At 39.5% G+C, this 23147-nt stretch overlaps 1 protein-coding gene across 2 annotated transcripts in view; it reads right to left on the reverse strand.

The window, feature by feature from the left end:
- PALS2 (protein associated with LIN7 2, MAGUK p55 family member) overlaps positions 1-23147 on the reverse strand; it is a 63509-nt gene that overhangs the window by 13738 nt on the left and 26624 nt on the right. Inside the window, exons 2-5 of one of the 2 annotated variants that reach the window (XM_057420427.1) lie at positions 14947-15065; positions 9724-9876; positions 1417-1569; positions 698-925 (exon numbers count right to left, since the gene is read on the reverse strand). In XM_057420427.1, the coding sequence (XP_057276410.1) occupies positions 698-925; positions 1417-1569; positions 9724-9876; positions 14947-15063 (651 nt within the window). In that variant the 5' untranslated portion in view covers positions 15064-15065. Of the gene's footprint in view, positions 1-697; positions 926-1416; positions 1570-9723; positions 9877-14946; positions 15069-23147 lie in introns of both variants that reach the window. The other variant, XM_057420428.1, reaches the window with a different exon arrangement.

Here is a 23147-nt window from a genome sequence, read left to right on the forward strand (position 1 = left end):
ACAGGCTGCCCAGGGAGGTTGTGGAGTCTCCTTCCCTGGAGACATTCAAAACCCGCCTGGACGCATTCCTGTGTAACATTATCTAGGTGTTCCTGCTCCGGCAGGGGGATTGGACTAGATGATCTTTCGAGGTCCCTTCCAATCTCTAACATACTGTGATACTGTGATACTGTGGCTAGATCAGCAGAGGTCACTGGATGTCAAAGAAACACGATTTATATGTCGTATATAAATGCTTATCAATTTTAGATACTAATAAAGTTTTTTTATGCAGGGATATTAGGTGTGGTATCAGTCTACAGAGTAAACCCACTTCCACAATGTGTGTGTGTGTGTGTGTGTGTGTGTGTGTGTGTGTGTGTGTGTGTGTGTGTGTGTGTGTGTGTGTGTGTGTGTGTGTGTGTGTGTGTGTGTGTGTGTGTGTGTGTGTGTGTGTGTGTGTGTGTGTGTGTGTGTGTGTGTGTGTGTGTGTGTGTGTGTGTGTGTGTGTGTGTGTGTGTGTGTGTGTGTGTGTGTGTGTGTGTGTGTGTGTGTGTGTGTGTGTGTGTGTGTGTGTGTGTGTGTGTGTGTGTGTGTGTGTAATTAAAGGTGAATACAGGTATATATAGTTTAGACTTCTTGCCAGCATTAAATACATAAAATAATTAAAAGATCTTAAAATAATCTTTTGACAGGAACTTAGAAATGTGCTACTGACCTGTTGAGGAATAACAGTGTCTCTGTAGCTGGGGAGAATCTTCAGAGTGACACTGCCACTAATATTTTTCAGCAGTTCCTGCAATTCTTTTGGATTGTTTCCAACCTCATGGCCATTCACCTCTTTAATAATGTCACCTACATGCAGAAGACCTTGTCGATCTATCATTCCACCATGTAGAATTCGTGCTATTACCAGATCATTGTTCTCAACTCTAAATGTAACACCCTGAAAGAGGTATGTGACAGCTAGTTTACCACCATTTAAATTTCATTTCATTTTACCATTATCTCAAGCAAAACCATGTGATTTTTCTATCTACCTCAATACAACCAGACAGTAATAGTTACTACAGTGTAAGAGTTCCTAATACACAGATAAGCATCAGGTGACACAAAAGGGCTTTCAGACAAGCTTTTCATATGACTGAACTTTTATTTATTATGTGCAATCCTGTCATTTTGTACCAGGACCAAAAGGGACATTGTGTTAGTCAGTCATCCTAGCAAGTCATTCAGCCTTGTGACTGCTTGTTCGCCATCCCATAATTTCTTTAAAAGAACGAATATAGTCTTGTATCAACTTCTCGATAATGATCTTATCACCCACTAAATTACATAACATAATAATGGAAACAATTAAAACATAATGCAAGAAATCAGGCACATGAAAACATTTTCACTCAGACTTTCAAGACACACATATCTTCAGTGACTTACCAATGGTTCTCCTGCTCTTTTGTGAATTCCAAGGATACGAATAGCATCTACTGGAACAATCTGGTTGTTCACTGAAGAATTATTGACTTCTGGGCTAGAAGGAGGGGAATCGTAACATTTTGAAGCCACAATATCATGTGCTTCTAAGAGTGACTGCAAAGGAACAGAAAAAAAAAAACTTTTTTTCAAACCATGATATAACCATTTCCAAAAGGGTTTAGTGCTGAATAACCACTGAATCTGCGCTTTTGGGATCAGACCATAAAACTCTCAGTTCACATGGAATGGAGCAAAAATTGACGTACAAGTACTCACACAGACTGATAAGCCTATTATCTTGGTAAATATGCTCTCTTTTGGAAATGCAAATGCTTCTTAAGGAAGCATAGAAGAAATGCCATGAATCTGTGAGGAATATGTGATCTTGCAGAGAAGATTGAAAAAGGAGTACCTAAAATAGCTTTCCACCTAATGAGACAGTATCTGAGCAAATGGTTAAAGTAAACAAACAACCCTCTGCAAAAAAAAAAATGAAGATAACTCATCATTAGATACTTGTACTTAATGTAATAAAATTTTCCTCCACAGTAATTTGGATAATTACAGGTATGCAAGGATTTCTAGCAATCTGCAGAATGAGTGATTTCTGCTTGCATAAAGCCAAGGCAGAATTCTAGCACCAAATGAATCCAAGTTGACAGAATTCACTTTCTGGAAGACAAGAACTCAGACCATGTAGTTAATGGTGTTTTCCCCAGTCCCTGTACATAAATACAAAGCAAAAGGAGGAGATCCAAATAAAAATAATCATCTTTGGAAGACAAAGCAATTTATACTTAATTTTTTCATAAGAGATACTTTAAAATTTAAAGAAAAGATTTATAAGACAATACATACAAATAAAGCAATATCAGACAGTTCCTGTCTAGAAGAGGAAAAGAGATTCCTATAGCCACCATCTATGATAGTTGTAGATAGATTTCTATAGCGCAGAACTCTCACTGACAGATGCAGAAAGAGGAAAAGAAGCAAGTGGAAGAGATGTCTACTAGGCTTCAAACAACATAGTTTTGTCTCAGACAGTGACCTGATAAGATACAGTCTTAAGTCGTATCACTGACTGGTATGAAATAAGTAGCTAAAATGAGAAGACACGATTAGGGACTATCACAGATAGTGACATGCACATGCCAGGGGAAGACAGCAAACTACTAGAAAGCAGAGCAGGTGAGCAGGCAAAATTTAGGCAAATTAATAACTTTGCTATGCAGTCTGCTCTATCCTTCTGTAAGCCACTTCCAACTTAAAAGTTGTGCAACCATATTAGTTTAGTGCTAACCTCAACATGCAAGTCCTCAAAACATCACAAACCTGAACAGTCATTGTCATCTGCCCATCACACAATGACCCTGCTGATACTTGAACTTGAGGTTAGAAGGAGAATTCACTGATTCTGCCCCTGCCATTAAGACTGTAAAGACAGCTGCTTATTGTGGCAGCTCTGATACTGTGGACAAACCAAATCAAATTAAACACGAAAAACAATCATTTATTTAAATCAAGCAGCTGTCAGATGGTAGCAATTTCTAATTCTTCATTATCCAAGACACATCCAATCCAGAAACCGTTAAGAACAGATCTCTATTTGCCAATGTTTGCAATAAGCATTTTTTATCTTTCTACATTCCCAACATGAAACCAACTAACATCAAGCACACATTTTAACACAGTGCCACTGACAAAAACAGGTAGATACACCAGTATGATACTACCAGTATTCTCTTTTAATCACATGCTAGAACAAGTTGTTCCCAAACTTTCTGGCCACAAACCAATAGATTTCTTGTGGAACCTTACACCTAACCATGCCTGTACAGCTCCCTGCCCTAGTGGTCATATAATTTATGGATTATAATCTGATCCACAGTCAAAACAGGCTACTAAACTAACAGTCTCTGTCATCCTGTTAAAATTAACATGCTCTGTAAGATTCTTCAGTTCTTAAATCTAATCCTATTCCATATGCTGATCCAACTGATTCACTCAGTTTTATGGACAAGCATGAATTCCTTCAATTACTACTTAACAATCTCTCAACCACAAAATCTTTACCCTGCTCTTTACACGATGGCTGAGTCACAGAAAGACTATCAAGGACCCTACACTGCTGCCCACGATTATAAAATGGTTTAAGTAAAATAGTTCATTGGTTTCCTTAAAGCAAGACATAGGTAAATTTTTACCATCCCATACCTAACTCTCAGTTCTGAAACTCAAGGATACCATACCAGTTTTACGAGACTTATTTCTAGCCTACCAGGTCACAGCATAGAGTCCTGAAGGACACTGAAACAAAGCCACCTGGCAACAAGGGCTATGCGTTTCTAGCTGCTGCTGGACTGCCCTCCAATGTTTTACGTCACTCAGTACTTATTTCAGGAATACGGCTGAGTGATCTGAGAAATGCAGTTGCATAAGCTTCACTTGTTTCTTTCTTATGGTATTGGTAAAAGTGATATCCTGTGCTCCTGCAGCTCCAGAGCTCCTCTGGAATCTGACCTTTCTCATACTGGTGCTGGAACGCTTATAAAACCACTGCTGAAGTCTGCAAAACAACATGGACTGAATAATGAACAACCATAAAACAGTTCAAAGTTTCTTCCATGCTGCACATGTAAACAGGATCAGCTGACTATCCAAAACTGAGTAACTGCAGAAAGATTGTCATGGACAAAATAGCAATATTGCCAGGACAGGACATTTAGAAGAACTCTCTGCATATCACAAGGCACACTGCACAACAGACATACAGTCCTGTGGCAGACAGCATGGCTCCTTTGTGCAAGATACTGTCAGAAAGTCATTTATAAACTTAAAACCTGTCAACTTCTTTACAATAGTTTTCTGTTGCTGTACTTATTTGACAGGTAAAAAAATAATTAAGAAGTAACAATTCTATGATTCTGTGAATTCAAATTCAGTAAAGAAAGAACCATTAAACATCCAAAGCTCTCTACAGCGCTGAAGCCAAGCTCAAATTCAGAATCTGTTTTCCCTAAAAAGATTCTCAGCTCCATCTCTACATGATCTGAAGCACTGTCTGTCTATATCATAATTATTTCCCCAACAGAAATTGTTCTGTGATCCATCAGAACAAATAAATTACAAATTGGGGGCTGGGGTGGGGGGAATACACAAGAGCAGAACAACTCTATGGTCTTGAACTCAGGACTCCTTTCCTAACACTTCCTGCCTCAGAGGTACTTAAAATATTTCTATTCCTCCTTTATGCACTAAACATGGGCTTGTCTTATTTGATAACACTGTTTAAATATCAGAATTTACTAAATAAACTGGAGGCCCCTAATGTACATGTGAAAAGATGACATTTTTAAAGGTTTTTCTGAAAAAGTGAGGAAATCATTTAAGATCTTAAGAGAAACCTGGGGGACTGGTAAGGAGGCATGAATATGTGCAGAAAATAACCCTGTAAATTAAGATCTGTCCAGGAGGCAACTTAAAATCACTTTGCTAAATGGAACTTTTTAAAAGGTATGATTAGCCATTATAAAGCTTACTATTAGCAGAAAATATTGGCTTCTTTTTCAGATGAAGTAGATACAGCAGCCTCTACTGTTCAGGATGAATGGCTTGTATAATTCTTGGGAAGGTGAAAGTAACTGAACAAGTTCTTTCATAAGCAGCAGAAATTACTCCTCTGCAGGTTTAACCGCTCAAACAGTGCTCCTCCCTCTTCTCTCAAGGCAATGGCTTTTGCCACTCTTCTCTCCTGCTCTCCAGCTACTGGCTGGTAAGACTTGCTATACCCCTTCTATGCACTGCATGTGTCAGTGGGCTCTTAATACATATTGGCATGAAGACCAGACATAAATACTGTGAAACTCATAAGAACTTATCATCTTCCAACATTTTGACCTCTGAGAAGTTCAGTTAAAACTAAAAAGGATAAGAAGTGGAAGGGAAGAAAAAGGAATGAAACGAGAAATGAGTCATGGGAGGAGCAGTCAGTCAAACACAACAGTATAACCATACATGCCCTGCACTCCAGAAGCCAGTCCCTCTCCAACGTTCCATGATTCAGTATTTTCAGCACTAAATTATATCTTCAGATAAGCTGTTGCACTCATTACTTGTATACCACATTTCATACATGTATGCTGAGGTGTGTTACAACTGTTAAGGTGACACTGTGATAAAGTGGTACCATTCATTTGGAAAATACAGAATTAGCCTCTAAACCAGTTACACAATAGTGTCTGTGAAATTTCAAAAGACGTCAAGGTGGCTTCTTTATACAGTTACTGAACTGGAGAAAGGATGCAAGCTACACTTTCTATAATTACAAGTGACACTGTATTTTTTCTTTCTTCCTTACAGCTCCCTCTTGCAGAATTTGGAACATGCCTCCTTGCACCAAATGAGGCAGAAAGGATTAATTCTTGACTATTTAGTTCATTTTCTATTTCCTTTTCCGAGACAGACATACAGCCTCCTCAAGCCTTAGAAAGAATATTGTATCCACATTTTGGTCTGCAAATTGTCCTAGAAGCTCTTCCAGAGTGGTCATAACTATGGTATCAGTTAAATAAAAACACTTCATCACAACACTGCTACTTCGACCTGAGTTATCTTTGCTGCCTGCCTCCAGGTGGAGAACAAAAGCACAAAAGTACATCCTAACTTTAGGCTTCAGAACTGAATCACCTAAGATCTAGTTTCAAAAAGCAAGCAGATAGCTGCTTTTTGCCTGTACACAGTGGCCAAAACTGCTCACTGTTTCTGCAAGTGAGACTAAAGGCCTCACAACAGGCACTTAGAAAATAATAATTAAAAAGAACCCCAAAACCAAAGTTAAAGCTGCTTCAGACCTTTTTTTAATGAATTCTAATTCTGACAGAGTGGTTACATTAGTTCTCCAGGGCAGCATATAACCATCAAATAGGCTTTTTCTTTTGCAACCAATTCTTTCTGTTCCATCCAGATTTTGCAGCAAATTAAGTAGGAAGCTCTAGAAATAGCTTATTTTTCTTACATATCCATGACTTACCCAACAGGATACTGAAAGAAGCAGCATGCAATCTTGTTAATAGCATGCAATAATCATGACATGAATTTTTAAACTGGTTTCCAAGGAAGAGTCAACAAACTGTGAACCAGGAAGTCTGATGTTGATACTAAACAAATGAGAAGTTGTTTCATAAAAACAGAATGATTGTACAAAAGGTATCATGGGGAAGCACCAACATGCTTTAAAAAGGAAAGTCATGCTTCTCACATCTAGTTAAGTTCCTTGAAAGAGTCACCAAGCATAGCAACAAGGCAGTTATGGTTGATAATACAGATCAATTTCCAAAAGGCCTTTGATAGACTCCTTTATCAAAGTCTTAAGGAAGCAAAGCTACTACTGGATAAGCAGTAAGGCTCTCAAGTGGGTAAAAGACAGAAAAATTAGGGCCAGGAACAGAGTATTATCAGTTTTCAAAATTCATGTCACCAGGGGATTTCCCACAGGCATTTGGGCTCAGTTCTACACCTGCCAATTCACTGACATGTCAGGTAAGTGATCTAGGAAATGAGGATGAGAAGTGAAATGACAGGGTTTGCTAAGGCTGCTAAACTATTCAAGGAGTGAAACAACTGACTGTAACCTGCAGGAGCACTTCATGAACAACAGAGTGAGAACAAGGCAAATGAAATTCAACACAGGCTGCAAGGGAAAACACCATCCTAATTTAACCTATTAAATGACAGACTCAGAAGTGGCATCTCAGAGGCGTAAACAGTACAAAACAAAACCAAAAAAGCAATACATCTCTATGCTTACTGAGCCTAAAGGTACCTCTGCTTTCCTGAGAGGGTGGTCAAACACTGGAAAAGGCTTCCCAGACAGGTGGTTGATGCCCCATACCTGTCAGTGTTTAACATGCATCTAGACAGTGCCCTTAATAATATCCTTTAATTTTTGGTCAGCCCTGAAATGGTCAGGCAGTCGGATAATCATTGTAGGTCACTTCCAACTTGAACTACGCTATTCTATTCACTAGCTGTTAAAGGGCAAACAAACTACTAGGAATTTTTAGGCAATGAGTAGGATATGCAATGGAAATTACTATACCACTTCATAAATCCATGCTGCTGTAAATGACTTCGGAAAACTTTATACAGCTTTGCTTCCCTTCTTTTTATTTACTTGAGACAGGCACACATATACAACAAGGCCTCTGAAATCACGAATAACACAAAAAAGCTGATTAGGAAAAACATCATTTACTTTCTACACAGGAACAAGGGGCTATGAAATAAAACTGAGAGTAAACAGTCTCAAAAACAAAGCAGCCGCTCAGATGGGTGATGTTGTGAATACCAGATTTTCACAGAGGTTAAAAAAACAACTGAACAAGCTGATGGAATAGACGCCACAGGTAGATAATGCTATTCCTCACTCAGAAGTCTGAGCAACAAATCACTAAACTCTCACAAAACATTTTGGAAGGTATCACTGCTGGCTTATCCTAGATGCTCACTAGATGCCTACGGCTGGGGACAAAGATGGAAAACAGAAGAGAGATTTGTTAAATGGGCCTTTAAGATGCAATTAGGAAACACTATCAAAAGATCAGAACAGAATTGTAAAGCTAATGCAGCATGTATGCAATTCCAAGTATGCTCTTTATAAATCAAGCAACAAAAAACATGCAAGAAACAGCAGAAATACTGGGACTTCTGCTCACCAGCTACTTTGTAACTTTCAAATTAAATGTATAAGTAGCTTAAGCCTGAAGTAATGGAGCAACCGACACCAGCAGCATGTTGTGCATTTCATATTGTGCCTCCTTGTTAATACAACCACTGAACAGGAATGAATGCTGGGTTTGCCTCAGTATTGACCACTCAGCCTAATTAAAATTCTTATTTGATCTCAGTCTCCAGTCTCCACCACAAAGATTCTTTGCACAGTTGGTTTCTGGTCTTTGCCATCTCTCTCCAGAGATCATTGTTACAGTGTCCTTCAAAGTCAGTCTACTCCAGCAAGTTCTTTTTCAATTTACCCTCTGACTTGTCAGCTTTAGTTCATTTAGTGCTATGATTCTATCTAACACAATGAATCTTTGTCAGATCTGTCAGTGCACCAGTTGGCCCTCAATTGCAATCTTTTTGCATTGTAACTATGAATTTCTTCAGACTCATCCTCCCCCTTTCCAGTGCCAATTTCTGCTAAGGATCAAAGACTTGATTAGCAGGATTATTCACCAGTTAGTCTCCAAAGGGTCTTTGAACCACTAGCTATGATGCCCTTCTGGGCAAATATGAGCACAAGGGAGACCAAGGCACTGCTCTTCAAAACAGGTAAAGGAACTATCAGCACTCAGAAGAGCTATCACCTCAGAAGCTGAGCTCTTAAAAATATTCTCTCTTCCAACAGGCCACAACACAGCTTGACAGTATTTTCAGTGTCTATGTTAAACAGTAGTGCATCTCACTGTTATGTTTGTATAATGCATAACTAAAAATTTAGGAAAAAAATGTGTATTTAAACCCATATACAAATAAATGAATAAATCTATGATTCTATACCTGTTTGCCAGAAGAAGCACATTTATACCCTGGCAAAAGGTCTGCTTATGTTCTTCTGCAGTATACCTACAGCTAAATACTAAAGTCAGCTGAAGCCTGCCTAGAAAGTCCAGAATCTACCAAGGATTTACAAACCCTGATCTTCAAGGGACAGTATGGAAGCTGGTAGCTATGGCAGCTATGGAGAAACATCTGCTTCTGACAAGCATAAATCAAAACTTCACTGAATCAGAGCAACATTGAGAGGGATGCAGAGTCTCAAGCTGCAGTGCAGATCACATCATAGAAGAATCACGCTCATTCACTCTGCAAACTGTACATCTCACACATTGAGTATAAATGCCAGCAGCTGAACTGAAATGCAGAACGGTCATTACCAGGAACTGAGCCCACCTGGAAATGCTAAGGATGAAGCCTTGAGGGAATTGTTATGGGAACACCAGTCATACAGGAAGTAAATGTTTCTCCAAGATTTGTAACAGAAACTCCAGTGGAATTTAAAACAATGGGTGAAGATATTCTAGAAGTAACATCAAAGAATAAAATCATGCTCATTCTTAACCCCACATGGCTTCTGCTTTGCCTTTCATTTGGAGTAAAATCACATATATTAAAGCTTGCTACAGTTCAGGTTTTGTCTCATTATTATTCTTAGATTTATATGTGGACACAGAGACAGTAAGTTGGAAATATACAGTAAAAAGGTGTCACCTGAAAATGAGGCTCCTTGAGTATTCCAACCAATTCCGCGATATTTTCATCTTTATTTACTAAGGGACTGATGTCTTCAAGAATTTCATTCACCAGCTCCAGGTTGTTGTCACTGACAGCCTCAAGTTTAGAATCTTCCAGTCGCTCATGAGCCTGTAAGATTAAATATATGAGACTACGTTGTAAATAAGTTCAAAGTAGTTCAAATTTTTACACCTTTACAATAACTTCTCAGTGCAACTTTTAGCAGAGAAGCCAGAAAATTCACATATATATCTGTGTATTTTATTTTTATAACTGCCAAAGGATTTTGCATGTTTAATTATGTGACCCAACAAACTTTTAAGCAGCAACTGTTAGGGATGCTTGTATGTCCTGATTTCCTATCACCTCTATGCTATATACACCAAACTGAACAGTACAGCACCTCAGATCTCTTCTGCTTCAGAACCCAGTACAAGTACACCTTCTAGAATGAGGACAAAAAAGGAACTATGGGATCTGCTCAGGAAAAAAACAGAGTCCATGAGAGCAGCATTTACCCCAGTGTCTTCTCATTCAAACATCTTCAAAACAGCCAATTCTAAAGGGAAGTGCGCATAGACAGAGGAAATGCTAAAGAAAAGTCTATAGCAAAAGTGGCTAACAATATCCTGGGCTGTGATAAGAATGCTATTATCAGAAGGTTGAGCTCTGCTCGGCACTCTTGAGGCCACACTAAAGTACTGTGTACAGTTCTAGACATACTGCAGAGAGTCCAGTGAAGGGGCACAAAATGGTAAAAGGACTGGAGCACCTCACATTTGAGAAAGGCTGAGAGAGCTGGGCCTGTGTAGCCTGCAGAAGAGCAGGCTCAGGTGGGATCTCATCAATGTGTAAATAACTGTGGGGAGGGTGCAGTGAGGATAGAGCCAGTCTCTTTTCAGTGGTACCCAGTGACAGGACAAGATTCTATTGAGCCACTGCAACTATACCCTAGGTCACTGTAGGCAAACCTCCAGTGCTGCCAGTGAATCAACAGCAGCTTCCATGCTGATATTCACTGTCACGGCACTGGAAAACAGAACCAGCTGACAACCTTTTCCATGAAGATGCAGCGGGCGCAAACTGAAACACAGGAAACTCTGGATGAGCATCAGGAAACGCTTTCTCCACAGTGAGGGTCACTGAGCATTGACACAGGTTGTCCAGAGAGGTTAGAGTCTCCCTCCTTGGAGATACCCAAAAGCTATCTGGCCATGGTCCCAAACAACCATCTCCAGGGGACCCTGCTTGAGCAAGGGAGTGGGAGCAGATGCTATCCAGAGGGCCCTTCCAACCTCAACCATTCTGGGATTCTGTGATAGCTTTCAATCTCTTTCTAGAGCTACTGCTGCAGACATAATCCTTTCCTACACACTGCAGATACTTCAATTCATTGAAAGGTAGGAGCTTTGAGAAACAAGAGAAATATCTCATAAAGCTTATTTATTGTGTTGTATCATAAAATTTACAGTGCTGTGATCATAAAATTCGGGAACAAGAGGAGGCCAAAAATAACTAAGATTCTCAATGCACTCAATTAAGAGTACAACACCGTAACAAGAAGTTCAAAAAAGAACAATTCCTTTGGCATGTGAAAACACAAAAAATAACAATATATGTGGGATTCATGTACCTATACTTTCCATATCTATAATCTGAAGGTATGTGCACACATGTATTTCTTCTTAGTGCATTAAAACACGTTAAAATAAAATTTTGCTAAAACCAGAAACCTTTTTTTCCTGAAATCATCTGAGTATTAAATTCTACTTCATGTCTACAAAATGGTATTTCTGCAGGACTGATGATCAAAACACTTGGAGGCTAACTTAACATAGAGACATTTCCAACATTCCCCAACACCAACACGCACAAACCAAATGACCATGATTACAAAGTCATGGGAAGCTTGGCACCTACACACATTCTCCTTAATAAGGGAATGCTATTTTGCACATAATACATACAGTAAACAATACCCTTCTATGAAAGTTAACTTCTTTTATAGCAAGCCAAAACACAAACCTATTGAATTTTAAACATACTCCAACTGCAAAACCTTTGTAAGATCAGAGAATATGGGTCATCTTTTTTCTCACTCACTTTCTTTAAAATACTACCACTAACAGAGTATAATCTAAATTCAAATATCCTCACCCTCCATTCCAAAATCAAGGCCATGTATATGCTGGGGAACTGAAAGCTTTAAAAATGAACAAACTCTGATTCTGGGATACGCTGGAGTAGCAGGTTATGGAATGGTATGAATAATTAAGAAAAAAGGAAAAAAAAAAAGAAGAAAGAATACCTAACAGTGCCATTATTTTTCATTTCAGAAATAGTGATACGGAATTGAGTCTTTTGATGCATTCAATATTTATTATACTTGCCAAATGTTCAAACAGTAAGGCTTTTGCCTCCAACAATCTGACATCCTAAAAACTGGACTAAATGTTTATAGATTACTCCTAAGATGTTTCCTTGGTCCGGGATAGGCACCCACCTGGCATGCTGCAGACTATGCTACACTACTAAAAGCAAGTGTGACTGCGGAAAAGAAGATAAAAGTTTTGAGGTCAAAAGAATAATTAACATTCCAGAAGAGAATTTTGAGAAGACAGTTCAGTACCAAAACTGAGTAAAAGTCATGCATGTTCCAAATTCAACAACTGTTTTCAAAAGAGCATAACAATTCTAAAGGCTAGTTTAAGATCAGACATAAACCTCAGCATAGAAAAGACATGGACCTGTTGGAGCAGGTTCAGAGAAGGGCCACAAAGATGACCAGGGGGCTGGAGCACCTTCTCCCATGGAGACAGGCTGAGAGAGTTGGGCTTGTTCAGCCTGGAGAAGAAAAGGCTCCAGGGAGATCTTAGAGCAGCTTGCAGGCTGAAAGGGGCTTAGAAGAAAGATGGGGACAAACTTTTCAGTAGGGCCTGTAGTGAATAGGGCATGGAGTAACTGTTTTATACTGAAAAGAGGGTAGATTTAGACTAGATACAAGGAAGATATTTCTTTACAATGAGGGTGGTGAAACATGGGAACAGGTTGCCCAGAGAGGTCGTAGATCCATGGAAACATTCAAGGCCAGGTTGGATGGGGCTCTGAGCAACCTACCTAGTAGTGGAAGGTGTTCCTGCTTACTGCAGGGGACTTGGACTAGATGATTTCTAGAGGTCCATTTCCAACCCAAACTATTCTATGATTCTATAAATGCCAGTAAGTGACAGGCAAATCATACATTTTACAGTGATCACGATTTCCCCTACCACCTCATGAAAAGTAGAATGGTACAGTGAAAGAATCCTATCCCAAAAAAATCTGTAATTTCTACCATGATGCCTTTACTCCAGACAGAAAAAGGTGTGAAATGAACTTAAGACAGTTTTAAAAGATTAGCCAAACTTTGCATTGCAAAGTATTATAAACTTACTACTATGCTTATTGCTTGGCTCTATATCTTTAAGGACTAAAAAGAAAAAAATAAGCTTGTATGGCTCACGGCACATTTCGCCAAGTTTCTTTTTGTCCTTTTTGGAATACTTTACATAATGATTAGTCATAATAACTCACTAGTAAAGGAAAATAAAAAACATTTGCATTTCTGGCCTGGTCCAAAATGAATCTGTTTAAATGAGCTGACCATCTCAGTGTCCTGAGAATTGCCTATTCTGTTAAAACTAGCTCTTCTAATAGGAAAACAAGATTTACAAATTTTTAGTGACAAATGGATGTATATGAAAGATAAACATTTCATGAAATGTGCTGTCATGTTGATCTTGTCCTTATTTAGCTCCACTGGTTGGGACTGAGATTCTGGGTACGATTCCAAAATAATTACAAAAGAAAATATGAGTGTGGTCATGCCACATGAACACAATTAAAACCTTTCAGCATTCTAGATCAAGCAAGTTCATAGTTAAGAACCTATTTCCATTACAAGCACTTTTTTACATCTGCTAGTCATTAAATTCCATATAATTGTATTTGGCCATTACAACAAAAATTATTGATATAAAAAAACAAATGCTTTGCAATTAACTTTTTCTTCATGATAAATACTAAATTAAGGATGCTCTATGCAGCAGATACCGAAGATGGAAACAACTCTAAGAAAGAAAATACTTTAATTTACTCTGGCCAATTTAGTATACAAATCTTTCCCTCTGCAGTCATCACACTAGCAGATGAGACACTTCCATTATTTCTAAGTTTATTACTATGCAATGTCTTCCACTTACAACCAATTTTTTTTAAGCTAAATAGAACTAAATTGTTATATGAATTCTTGTGAGATTTTTCCTTTCCAGAGCTTTATACTGAGTAAAATCGCTGCACAACAATCCTTTAGCTTTACAGAGTATTTCATGCCTGCCTAGAGGGCATTGCTTTCAGATGTCTACTCATATTAACGAGACAGCTATATTTAAGTGAACTGGTTTTTCCTCATGAAAGGATCTTATTTAATGAAGATTAAGAATGTAAGTTCTGAGCAATAGTGACTGCATCTCCTACTGGTAAGATCAGCTTCTGTAATTTGAATTATAGAATCCAAAGATTTTCTGTAAATATCTGTCATGGTGACAATATCACCTTACATACTCATAATTATGACTGCCATCTATAAATACAAGATTTTCATAATGCAATACAAAATCTAAGGATAGCTGATGTCTCAGGGAGCTGACAAGGTACCAGTATTACTTTCTCAGATCCAGGATAGGGCATGGAAAGATTATTTCACTGGGCTGATCAGAAAAGTCATTTTGAGCCAAAAACAAAAAGGAAACTTGCTTATGCCATGGAAGAAAGTTATTGGTCTCAATTTTCATCTTTGGAAAAAATGCTAAGTCAGTAAGTGTATGGGTTTTGCACACAACAGTGGTCACAAGACTATATTAAAACCAACTGCTTCTAATTTCAACTATTTTGACATTTTCGTCATAAATAACATTACCACGTTATTTCTGGAGTCTCTGAATTTTTCTTTTCTCGAGAATCTTCCATCTAAAAATACATTAGCGTGCACAGAAATTGCATTATACCGTATCTTCACCTTCAAGTTTTTTAATAAGATGCACCATACATAAAGGCCATTGTTAATATGTATGAGTATGCCAATCCATACTCAGTGTTCAACACAGTAATTTAAGAGTTAAAATATTTCCAGATTCTACTCAAAGCAGCAAGTTTAAATACCTTAGCAAGTGATCTTACAATAGGGTTTTCCATAATGCCTTTAAGAAAAATCAGGTCTATTTCTTCAGCACCTGTGGATGTTGGCAGATCAGTAAGGTTATCCAGGACCTGCTGCATGGCTGTTGACAAAACAAAAACAAAAAGTAAGTACTGACCAAAGTAGACTTGCATACATAACAAAAACTCTGGGAACCACCACAACATTAACTTTAGATATGTTAAGCAACCAACTATGTCTACTGAGAACAAGTGGACAGACTGGAAAAAGAACCTTTTTTTGGTTTGAAAGATGGGAATAAAGGATCTATCCAAATTTTTAGAACCATGATCAACTTTAATCCAGGCCCAGCACATTCCTTTCAAGTCTTGCTACTACTTCAAGATTTAAAAAACCCAAACAAGCATAAAAGGTAAGGTATGCCTAATCTTTCCAATATAATACAAACAACTCATTCATGATTCTTTATTTCATCTCTCTTTCAGAGGAAGTTTTCAGCCCTTATACATACACCAACCAACTCCAAATTTTACAATGCTTGTATAAGAAGATATCACTTTTTAAAATGAACACGTAGTTCCATTTTTTTTTAACCAAAAATTTGCTTTCAAGACAGCTCTTACCTTGGGGACACTTCTGTCCATCCCCAGCAGTCCTTTACAACCAGTTCTGACATACTACACTCCAGCACTAAGTGTAGACGGATGTTGTTAGCATATGCTAACAACAACCTGGCACCACAACGTACTGCAATGGGAAGTTTATCCTACAATGCAAAATATATCATGCCTGTCCAGTACCCTCAGTGGAGGATTTCCTGGCTATCTACAGCTTCACAGAGAGAGATGCAGCAGCTTGGATGAGAGCGAACAATGCTGACGAGTAGTCAGATAATCCCACCATCCTAGCTGTCTTGTCCTGTGAAGTCACTGAGTGATGAGAATTTGTTATAACTCTGTGCTTCAATTCTCTCATTTAAAATAGAGTTGAACAAAGCAAATCTTTCATTAGACATCAGGATCAGTATATTCACTTATTACAGAGTTCTTATGCATTTGGGCTCGTGTGCAGCAGCCCTTACCTGAGATTACATCAGCTAGGCGCAAGCTTGCAGAGGTGGATGTGTGCCAGTTTAGGCTGCACAAAAGGAGGCACCATTGACGAGTTATGATATCCTTTCACAAGGTAAATGGTCATTCTTTCAATTTTCCAGTGTTTGACTATACATTCTTACCTTGTAGTGTTACCTTAGTAGTGAAAAATCAATACTGTTCTTGTTTTTAACTGTATTCCTTTAAACTCATGCCGAGTTACAAATCCATGCTCAGACACATACACAGGCATACTAAAAAATCCCTTCTGTTGAAATCTCCTAACAAGCTAAAAGCATTAGAACAAGCCTTGTGTACTGCCATGCTCCTCATGCTGCATAGCAGCATATATCAAGTGAATTAGAAAGCCTATATGCCCCTTCTCCCACACAGGAATTTACCCTTAACTTTCCTCATTCCTTTATAATGAAAGCTATTATGAAACACTGCAGAGTAACAGAACAAACAGCATTTCTCAACACCTACTTTCTCATTTCAATTCTTCCTAGAAATTCCATCCCAAGAAAAAAATTTCTGGCCATTCTTTCCATGTTTTCAAAACCTGACTTTTGAACAATCAAATCCTCTTGTGCGCCGCATTTTAACCACAGCAGGGTATGTCAAATGACTGCATTTTTAAAAAAAACTGGTTTAACCATACGTCTCACTTTCAAGAAGTGAATCTTCTGTGGAACCATGAGTAGGAGGGAAAATGACACTTTACGCTTTCAGATTTTGAAGCAATATTTTTTCTATTTTATAGCAGATAAAAGTGTTTTTAGCAATCACACGTTACATAAAGTCACCAAATCAACCTGTAAATAGACCACATCTTCCTCTGACTAGGTATGTCCTGTACCTTGACTAGATCAGCTGCAGAGGCAACTGCCTTCTTTTATGTTTTCTCAATTCCCAGTTACAGATTCATGACCCTTAATGCAGGCATGAAAGCAATAGTATTTGCAGAAGTAGACATATTTCTACCCAATGGTGCTGCATAAATACTGCAAGTGTTATAATAATAAGCTTTTTTTACATTTTAACAGTTATGTAAATTGTTTTTAAGGGACATCAGGTTAGCACTTCGGTTCTCATAAATAATCTGACTAAAAATATAAAGCTTCCTTCAGGTCAAAGCATGCATCTCAACTACCGGTTGCAATTCCAGCACTTGATGCCAACAGAGGCGTGCATAGAAGACATTCCTTATATATCTCCATGTTAATAAGCTGTTTCTTATGCAACCCTTTCAGGAGTCTGCCTATCTTAGAATGATCTAATGAAAAAAATAAAACACTTACTTAAACTTCAGCATCAAGGAGAAACTGCAAGGAGCAACATTACAACATCAAGCTTCACAAGAACTACTTTCAAGCTTCCTGCAACTAGACAGGGTATTTCCAAATTCACAAATTCTAGCATAAAAACTGCTTGAGTACATTTTAGCATTCTTGGAAAGCAGCGAACATCTTTATCAACATGCAGAGTTAAAAAAATTCACAAAGGCAGACTTGCACCCTAGGTGATCAGCTGCCTTCAGAAACAGCTTCCTATTGCTGTGCATCTGATGGTTGCCTTCTCCCATGGCACAGCCATCACGGCAAGAGTCTTCTTAGCTATAAATAGCATAGACCCAATATTAGAAAGAAAACCAAAAAGGCACATGTAAGTTAGGATAAGGTACCTTTACTAGCCCTGGATTCTTTATGTTTGAACACAGCGTGGATCTCTGTACTGCCCCAGTGTAGCCAGTTCCCCATCTTAAAGGGAAGAGGTTTCTAAGTAGCTGAATAAATAAAAAATAATACATATTGTTAAGTACCCCTTTATTTTAACCAATTACAAGAGAAAACTTTAAGAAACTTCAACAAAGCAGTATATGGTAACTAGAAACTAGAGCAACATTTACATGCTTCATGGTGTTTCACTGCTTTACATTCACCTAGCAGAAAAATTCAGAACATGCCCAACTGTTATTTTTCAAAAAGTGATCAAGAGCATCTCCCAACAGGTGTTATGTCAGCTGCTTTATTTCAGAAGAACAGACAGTAATACTTGAGTACTTCCTGTAGTACTTTAATGTCAATATTTTACATTTATTATGCAAGCCATGGGCCAGCTTCAAGCATAATTTCTGTTTAATGTGAAATGCTACTATTTGCTCCCATGTGAAAACAGCTCTGAAACTCTAAGCAACATATTGACCTACATACACCTTAGATATTCATATGTGCACTTTCAAACAATACGATTTATTCAAAGACCATTTAAAGCCGGGGGGCAAACACTTTGGTAAATGTATTACAGACCCTATTTTTGTTTATCCAATCAGCTTTTGGTTACTCATTTGTATTAAAAAAAAAAAAAAAGAAAAAAGAAAAAGAAAGGAAAAGAAGGCTCAGGGGAGACCCTAGCACCATGTTCCAGTATTTAAAGTGTGACTGCAAAGATGGAAACTCTCTTTTTCCAAAGAGTCACATGGAAAAGACAAGGAGAGCAGTGGGTAAAAGCTGCTCCAAGAAGATTCCAACTGGACAGAAGAGGAAAATTTTTCACAAGCCAAATCAGCCATTGGAAAGATCTCCCCAGGGAAGTGGTGGATTCCCCAATGTTGGACACTTTCAAGATTCAGCTGAGAGGGTGCTGGGCCATCTTGTCTTAGACTGTGCTTTTGCCAAGAAAAGTTGGACCAGCTGATCCTTGAGGTCCCTTCCAACCTGGTATTCTGTGGTCTGATGAAAAAAAGCAGGAGATACATTGTTTCCAGGCTTAATTCTAATTACCTTTCAGAATAACATAGATACACATGGATTTTCAAGTAGCAATTTTTAAAACAATTTCACTTTTTTCTTTCCTGGGGCAAACCCACCTAGCTCTTTTAGAAAGCTATCTTATATTCGAACAGCAGGAATAAAAGCTGAAGATGTTAAATGCTCACTTAGGAAAGTTTTACTTAAAAGATAAGGTTCTATCAAACAAGAAAAAGATGGAACTAAGGAGTCTGGAGACTGCCCAATCTAAATACTTCATCAAATATTGCCTTTTGAGCCTCCCATCTCCTCTCTGGCAAATCTGCTCTGGAAATGTTGATAGAGGTTATGGGGGTAGGGAGAAAGGGAGTGGGGGAAGACCTGTATAACTTAGATTTAATTGAGGCAATACAAGAACTAAGGACTAGAGTGAATAAACTGCATAAACCACGTTGTCAGGAATGCTCCTTATTGTTGAATACCTTAGTGCCCAATAAAAAGCAAATATGTGCTTCTCCTTCAGTAGAAAATTAATTGGCTCTCTTTTGCCTCTCTCATCCCATCTTTCAGAGAAAACTGGTAAGAACATACTAATTTCAAAGAGCTCTACTGCGCACCTCCTTCTCTTTCAGAAGTCACACTTTTTTCGATATTCAAAGACCCATCTGGGTAAAATTTTAAATTATCGTCACAACACAAAAGGATCTGCTTTTGTGAGGACAGTAAGAGATGGGCATGGTTGACTATGGCAGTTAACAAAACCATCTAAGAACATACACATGACAAGAAACATACACCGACTACAGCCTCCAGACAGAACAGGAGGAACTGAGCAGCAGGCTCTCAGTTGAGGCAAGGCGTTGAAATAAAGGGATTCTTAGGAAAAAGTGACAACAGAAACGAGTCTGAGCTGGGACTCGTAACAGAAAATGAGATTACAACAAGCCACACTCCACTCCAGCCCCTGGCTTTGGTGACAGGGATTGTACATGCAGGTAGAATTAATTTCCACAGTCAGTTTTCAAAGAACATCTCCATAACCATAGGAAGCTTAAAGCCTCAAGCAAGAGTCAGTAGGAGCAGCCTGGTCTGCTGTGTACATGCATTGAACAATTTAATCCAACTATGCTTATGACCCCATACTCAGAGGAACTAGCTTGTCATTTGAATCCCATATCAAAAAGCAAAAGTGGGGGAAAACATGCCAATTGATCTCTGTGGCAAACAGCACGCATTCTGAGGCATAAGAATGCAGAAATTCCACTTCCTAATGCAAATTGACTAACCAGAATTAATATCTCCCAATTCACATACAGTTCTTCAGACAGTCAAAGGATGCTTCAAAGGTTTAATCTACATACTGTATCTTACAATAGTAAATTCATATCAACTAGAAGTAAAAGATACTATGATAAGTCTTCTTGTATTTGTAAGAAAAAGACAGGTTTTCATAAAGCTCTCAACTATGACTCTTCTATCAAATTTGAATTTATTCTTTCAGTGCCTAATTCTTGTCTACATTAACTCTATGTAAAGGAAGGAGGAAGCATACATTTAAATAAATTTTCCAGATTTGCAGACAGAAGACAAATGTGTCACTCATTGGGGAGAAGCAGAGCTTTCTAGAGTGAATGCCTGGCACAGGTTTTTTTTAGCTCAATTTCATTTTATTAGTCTCCAAGCTTACAAACTAAAAGGAATGAAAAGAAAATCATGTATATTTAAATAAACATATGCATATTTATTTCCACATGGCCTACTCATCTGGATAGGAAGGTATAGAATCATAGAATGGTTAGGGTTAGAAAGGACCTTTAGATCATCTAGTTCCAACCCCCCTGCCACGGGCAGGGACACCTCACACTAAACCATATCACTCAAGTCTTTGTCCAACCTGGTCTTGAACACTGCCAGGGACAAAGAATTCACAACCTCCCTTGGCAACCCATTCCAGTGCCTCACCACCCTAACAGGAAAGAATTTCCTTCTTATATCCAATCTAAACTTCCCCTGTTTAAGTTTTAACCCATTACCCCTTGTCCTACCACTACAGTCCCTAATGAAGAGTCCCCCCCCAGTATCCCTATAGGCCCCCTTCAGATACTGGAAGGCTGCTATGAGGTCTCCACACAGCCTTCTCTTCTCCAGGCTGAACAGCTCCAACTTTCTCAGCCTATCTTCATATGGGAGGTGCTCCAGTCCCCTGGCCCTCCTCTGGACTTGTTCCAACAGTTCCATGTCCTTTTTATGTTGAGGACACCAGAACTGCACACAATACTCCAAGTGAGGTCTCACAAGAGCAGAGCAGAGGGGCAGGATCACCTCCTTCGACCTGCTGGTCACGCTCCTTTGGATGCAGCCCAGGATACGGTTGGCTTTCTGGGATGCATGTGCACACTACCAGCTCATGTTCATTTTCTTACCAACCAACACCCCCAAGTCCTTCTCTGCAGGGCTGCTCTGAATCTCTTCTCTGCCCAACCTGTAGCTGTGCCTGGGATTGCTCCGACCCAGGTGTAGGACCTTGCACTTGGCATGGTTAAACTTCATGAGGTTGGCATCAGCCCACCTCACAAGCGTGTCAAGGTCCCTCTGGATGGCATTCCTTCCCTCCAGGGTATCAACCGAACCACACAGCTTGGTGTCATCAGCAAACTTGCTGAGGATGCACTCAATCCCACTGTCCATGTCACTGACAATGATGTTGAACAAGACCGGTCCCAACACTGATCCCTGAGGGACACCACCCGTTACTGGTCTCCAGCCAGACATTCAGTCATTGTCCACAACTTTGTGTGCGGCCATCCAGCCAGTTCTTTTACCCACCGAGTGGTCCATCCATCAAATTGATGTCTCTCCAATTTAGAGACAAGGATGTTGTGTGGGACAGTGTTGAACGCTTTACACAAGTCCAGGTAGATGACATCAACTGCTCTACCCCTGTCCATCAGTTCTGTAGCCCCATCATAGAAGGCCACCAAATTGGTCAGGCAGGATTTCCCCTTAGTGAAGCCATGCTGGCTTTCACCAAGCACCTCGTTGATTTTCATGTGCCTTAGCATGCCTTCCAGGAGAATCTGCTCCAAGATTTTGCCAGGCACAGAAGTGGGACTGACTGCTCTGTAGTTCCCTGGGTCATCCATTTTCCCCTTCTTGAAAATGGGGGTTATATTTCCCTTTTTCCAGTCGTCAGGAACTTCACCTGACTGTCATGATTTCTCAAATATGATGGCCAGTGGCTTAGCAACTTCATTTGCCAGCTACTTCAGGACCTGCAGATGGATTTCATGAGGTCCCATGGACTTGTGCACGTTCAGGTTTTTAAGATGGTCTCAAACCAGATCCTCTCCTACAGTGGACCCAAGGTCTTCATTCTCACAGTCCCTGCATCTGCCTTCCAAGACTTGGGTGGTTTGGTCAGAGCCTTTGCCAGTGAAGACCGAGGCAAAAAAGTCATTCAGAACCTCAGCCTTCTCCAAATCCTGTGTAGTCAGTTGTCCCGAGAGCTTCCTGAGGGGGCCTACGTTGTCCCTAGTCTGTTTTTTATTTGCTACGTACCTGTAGAATCCCTTCCTGTTATCCTTAACATCCCTAGCCAAGTTTAATTCTACCTGGGCCTTAGCTTTCCTAACCTGGTCCCTAGCTTCCTGGACAACATCCCCCAGGCCTCTTGTCCTTGCTTCCACATTTTGTAGGTCTCTTTTTTTCATTTGTATTTTCCTCAGTAGCTCTTTATCCATCCAAGGAGCTATCTCAGCCCTCCTGCTGCACTTCCTTCTAGTTGGGATGCAACACTCCTGAGCTTGTAGCAGGTGATCCTCGAACATCAACCAAGAGTCTTGGGCCCCCCTGCTCTCTAGGGCTATATCCCATGGAACCTTACTAAGCAGGTTCCTGAAGAGGCCAGACTCTGCTCTCTTGAAATCCAGGGCAGTGAGCTTGCTGCACGCTCTTCTCACTGTCCTGAGGATCTCAAATTCAAGTATCGCGTGATCGCTGCATCCAAGGCTGCCCTGGAACATCACATTTCCAACCAGCCCTTCCCTGTTGGTGAGCACGAGGTCAAGCATGGCACCTCTCCTTGTCGGCTCCTCTATTACTTGCAGAAGGAAGTTGTCTTCTACACAATCAAGGAACCTCCTGGATTGCTTGTGCCGGGCCGTACTGTCCTTCCAACAGATGTCAGGGTGGTTGAAGTCACCCATGAGAACAAGGGCCTGCGAGCGTGAGGCTTTTCCTATCTGTCTATGGAGTGCTTCATCGACAGGTTCTCCTTGATCAGGCGGTCTGTAACAGATCCCCACAGTAATGTCTCACATAGCTATTTTTCCTTTAACCCTGACCCACCAACTCTCTGCTAAC

Source organism: Pezoporus wallicus, unplaced genomic scaffold, assembly GCF_028554395.1.
Source record: "Pezoporus wallicus isolate ANWC-B61680 ecotype Strahan unplaced genomic scaffold, APGP_CSIRO_Pwel_v1 contig_5441, whole genome shotgun sequence".
NCBI classification, from domain to species: domain Eukaryota; kingdom Metazoa; phylum Chordata; class Aves; order Psittaciformes; family Psittacidae; genus Pezoporus; species Pezoporus wallicus.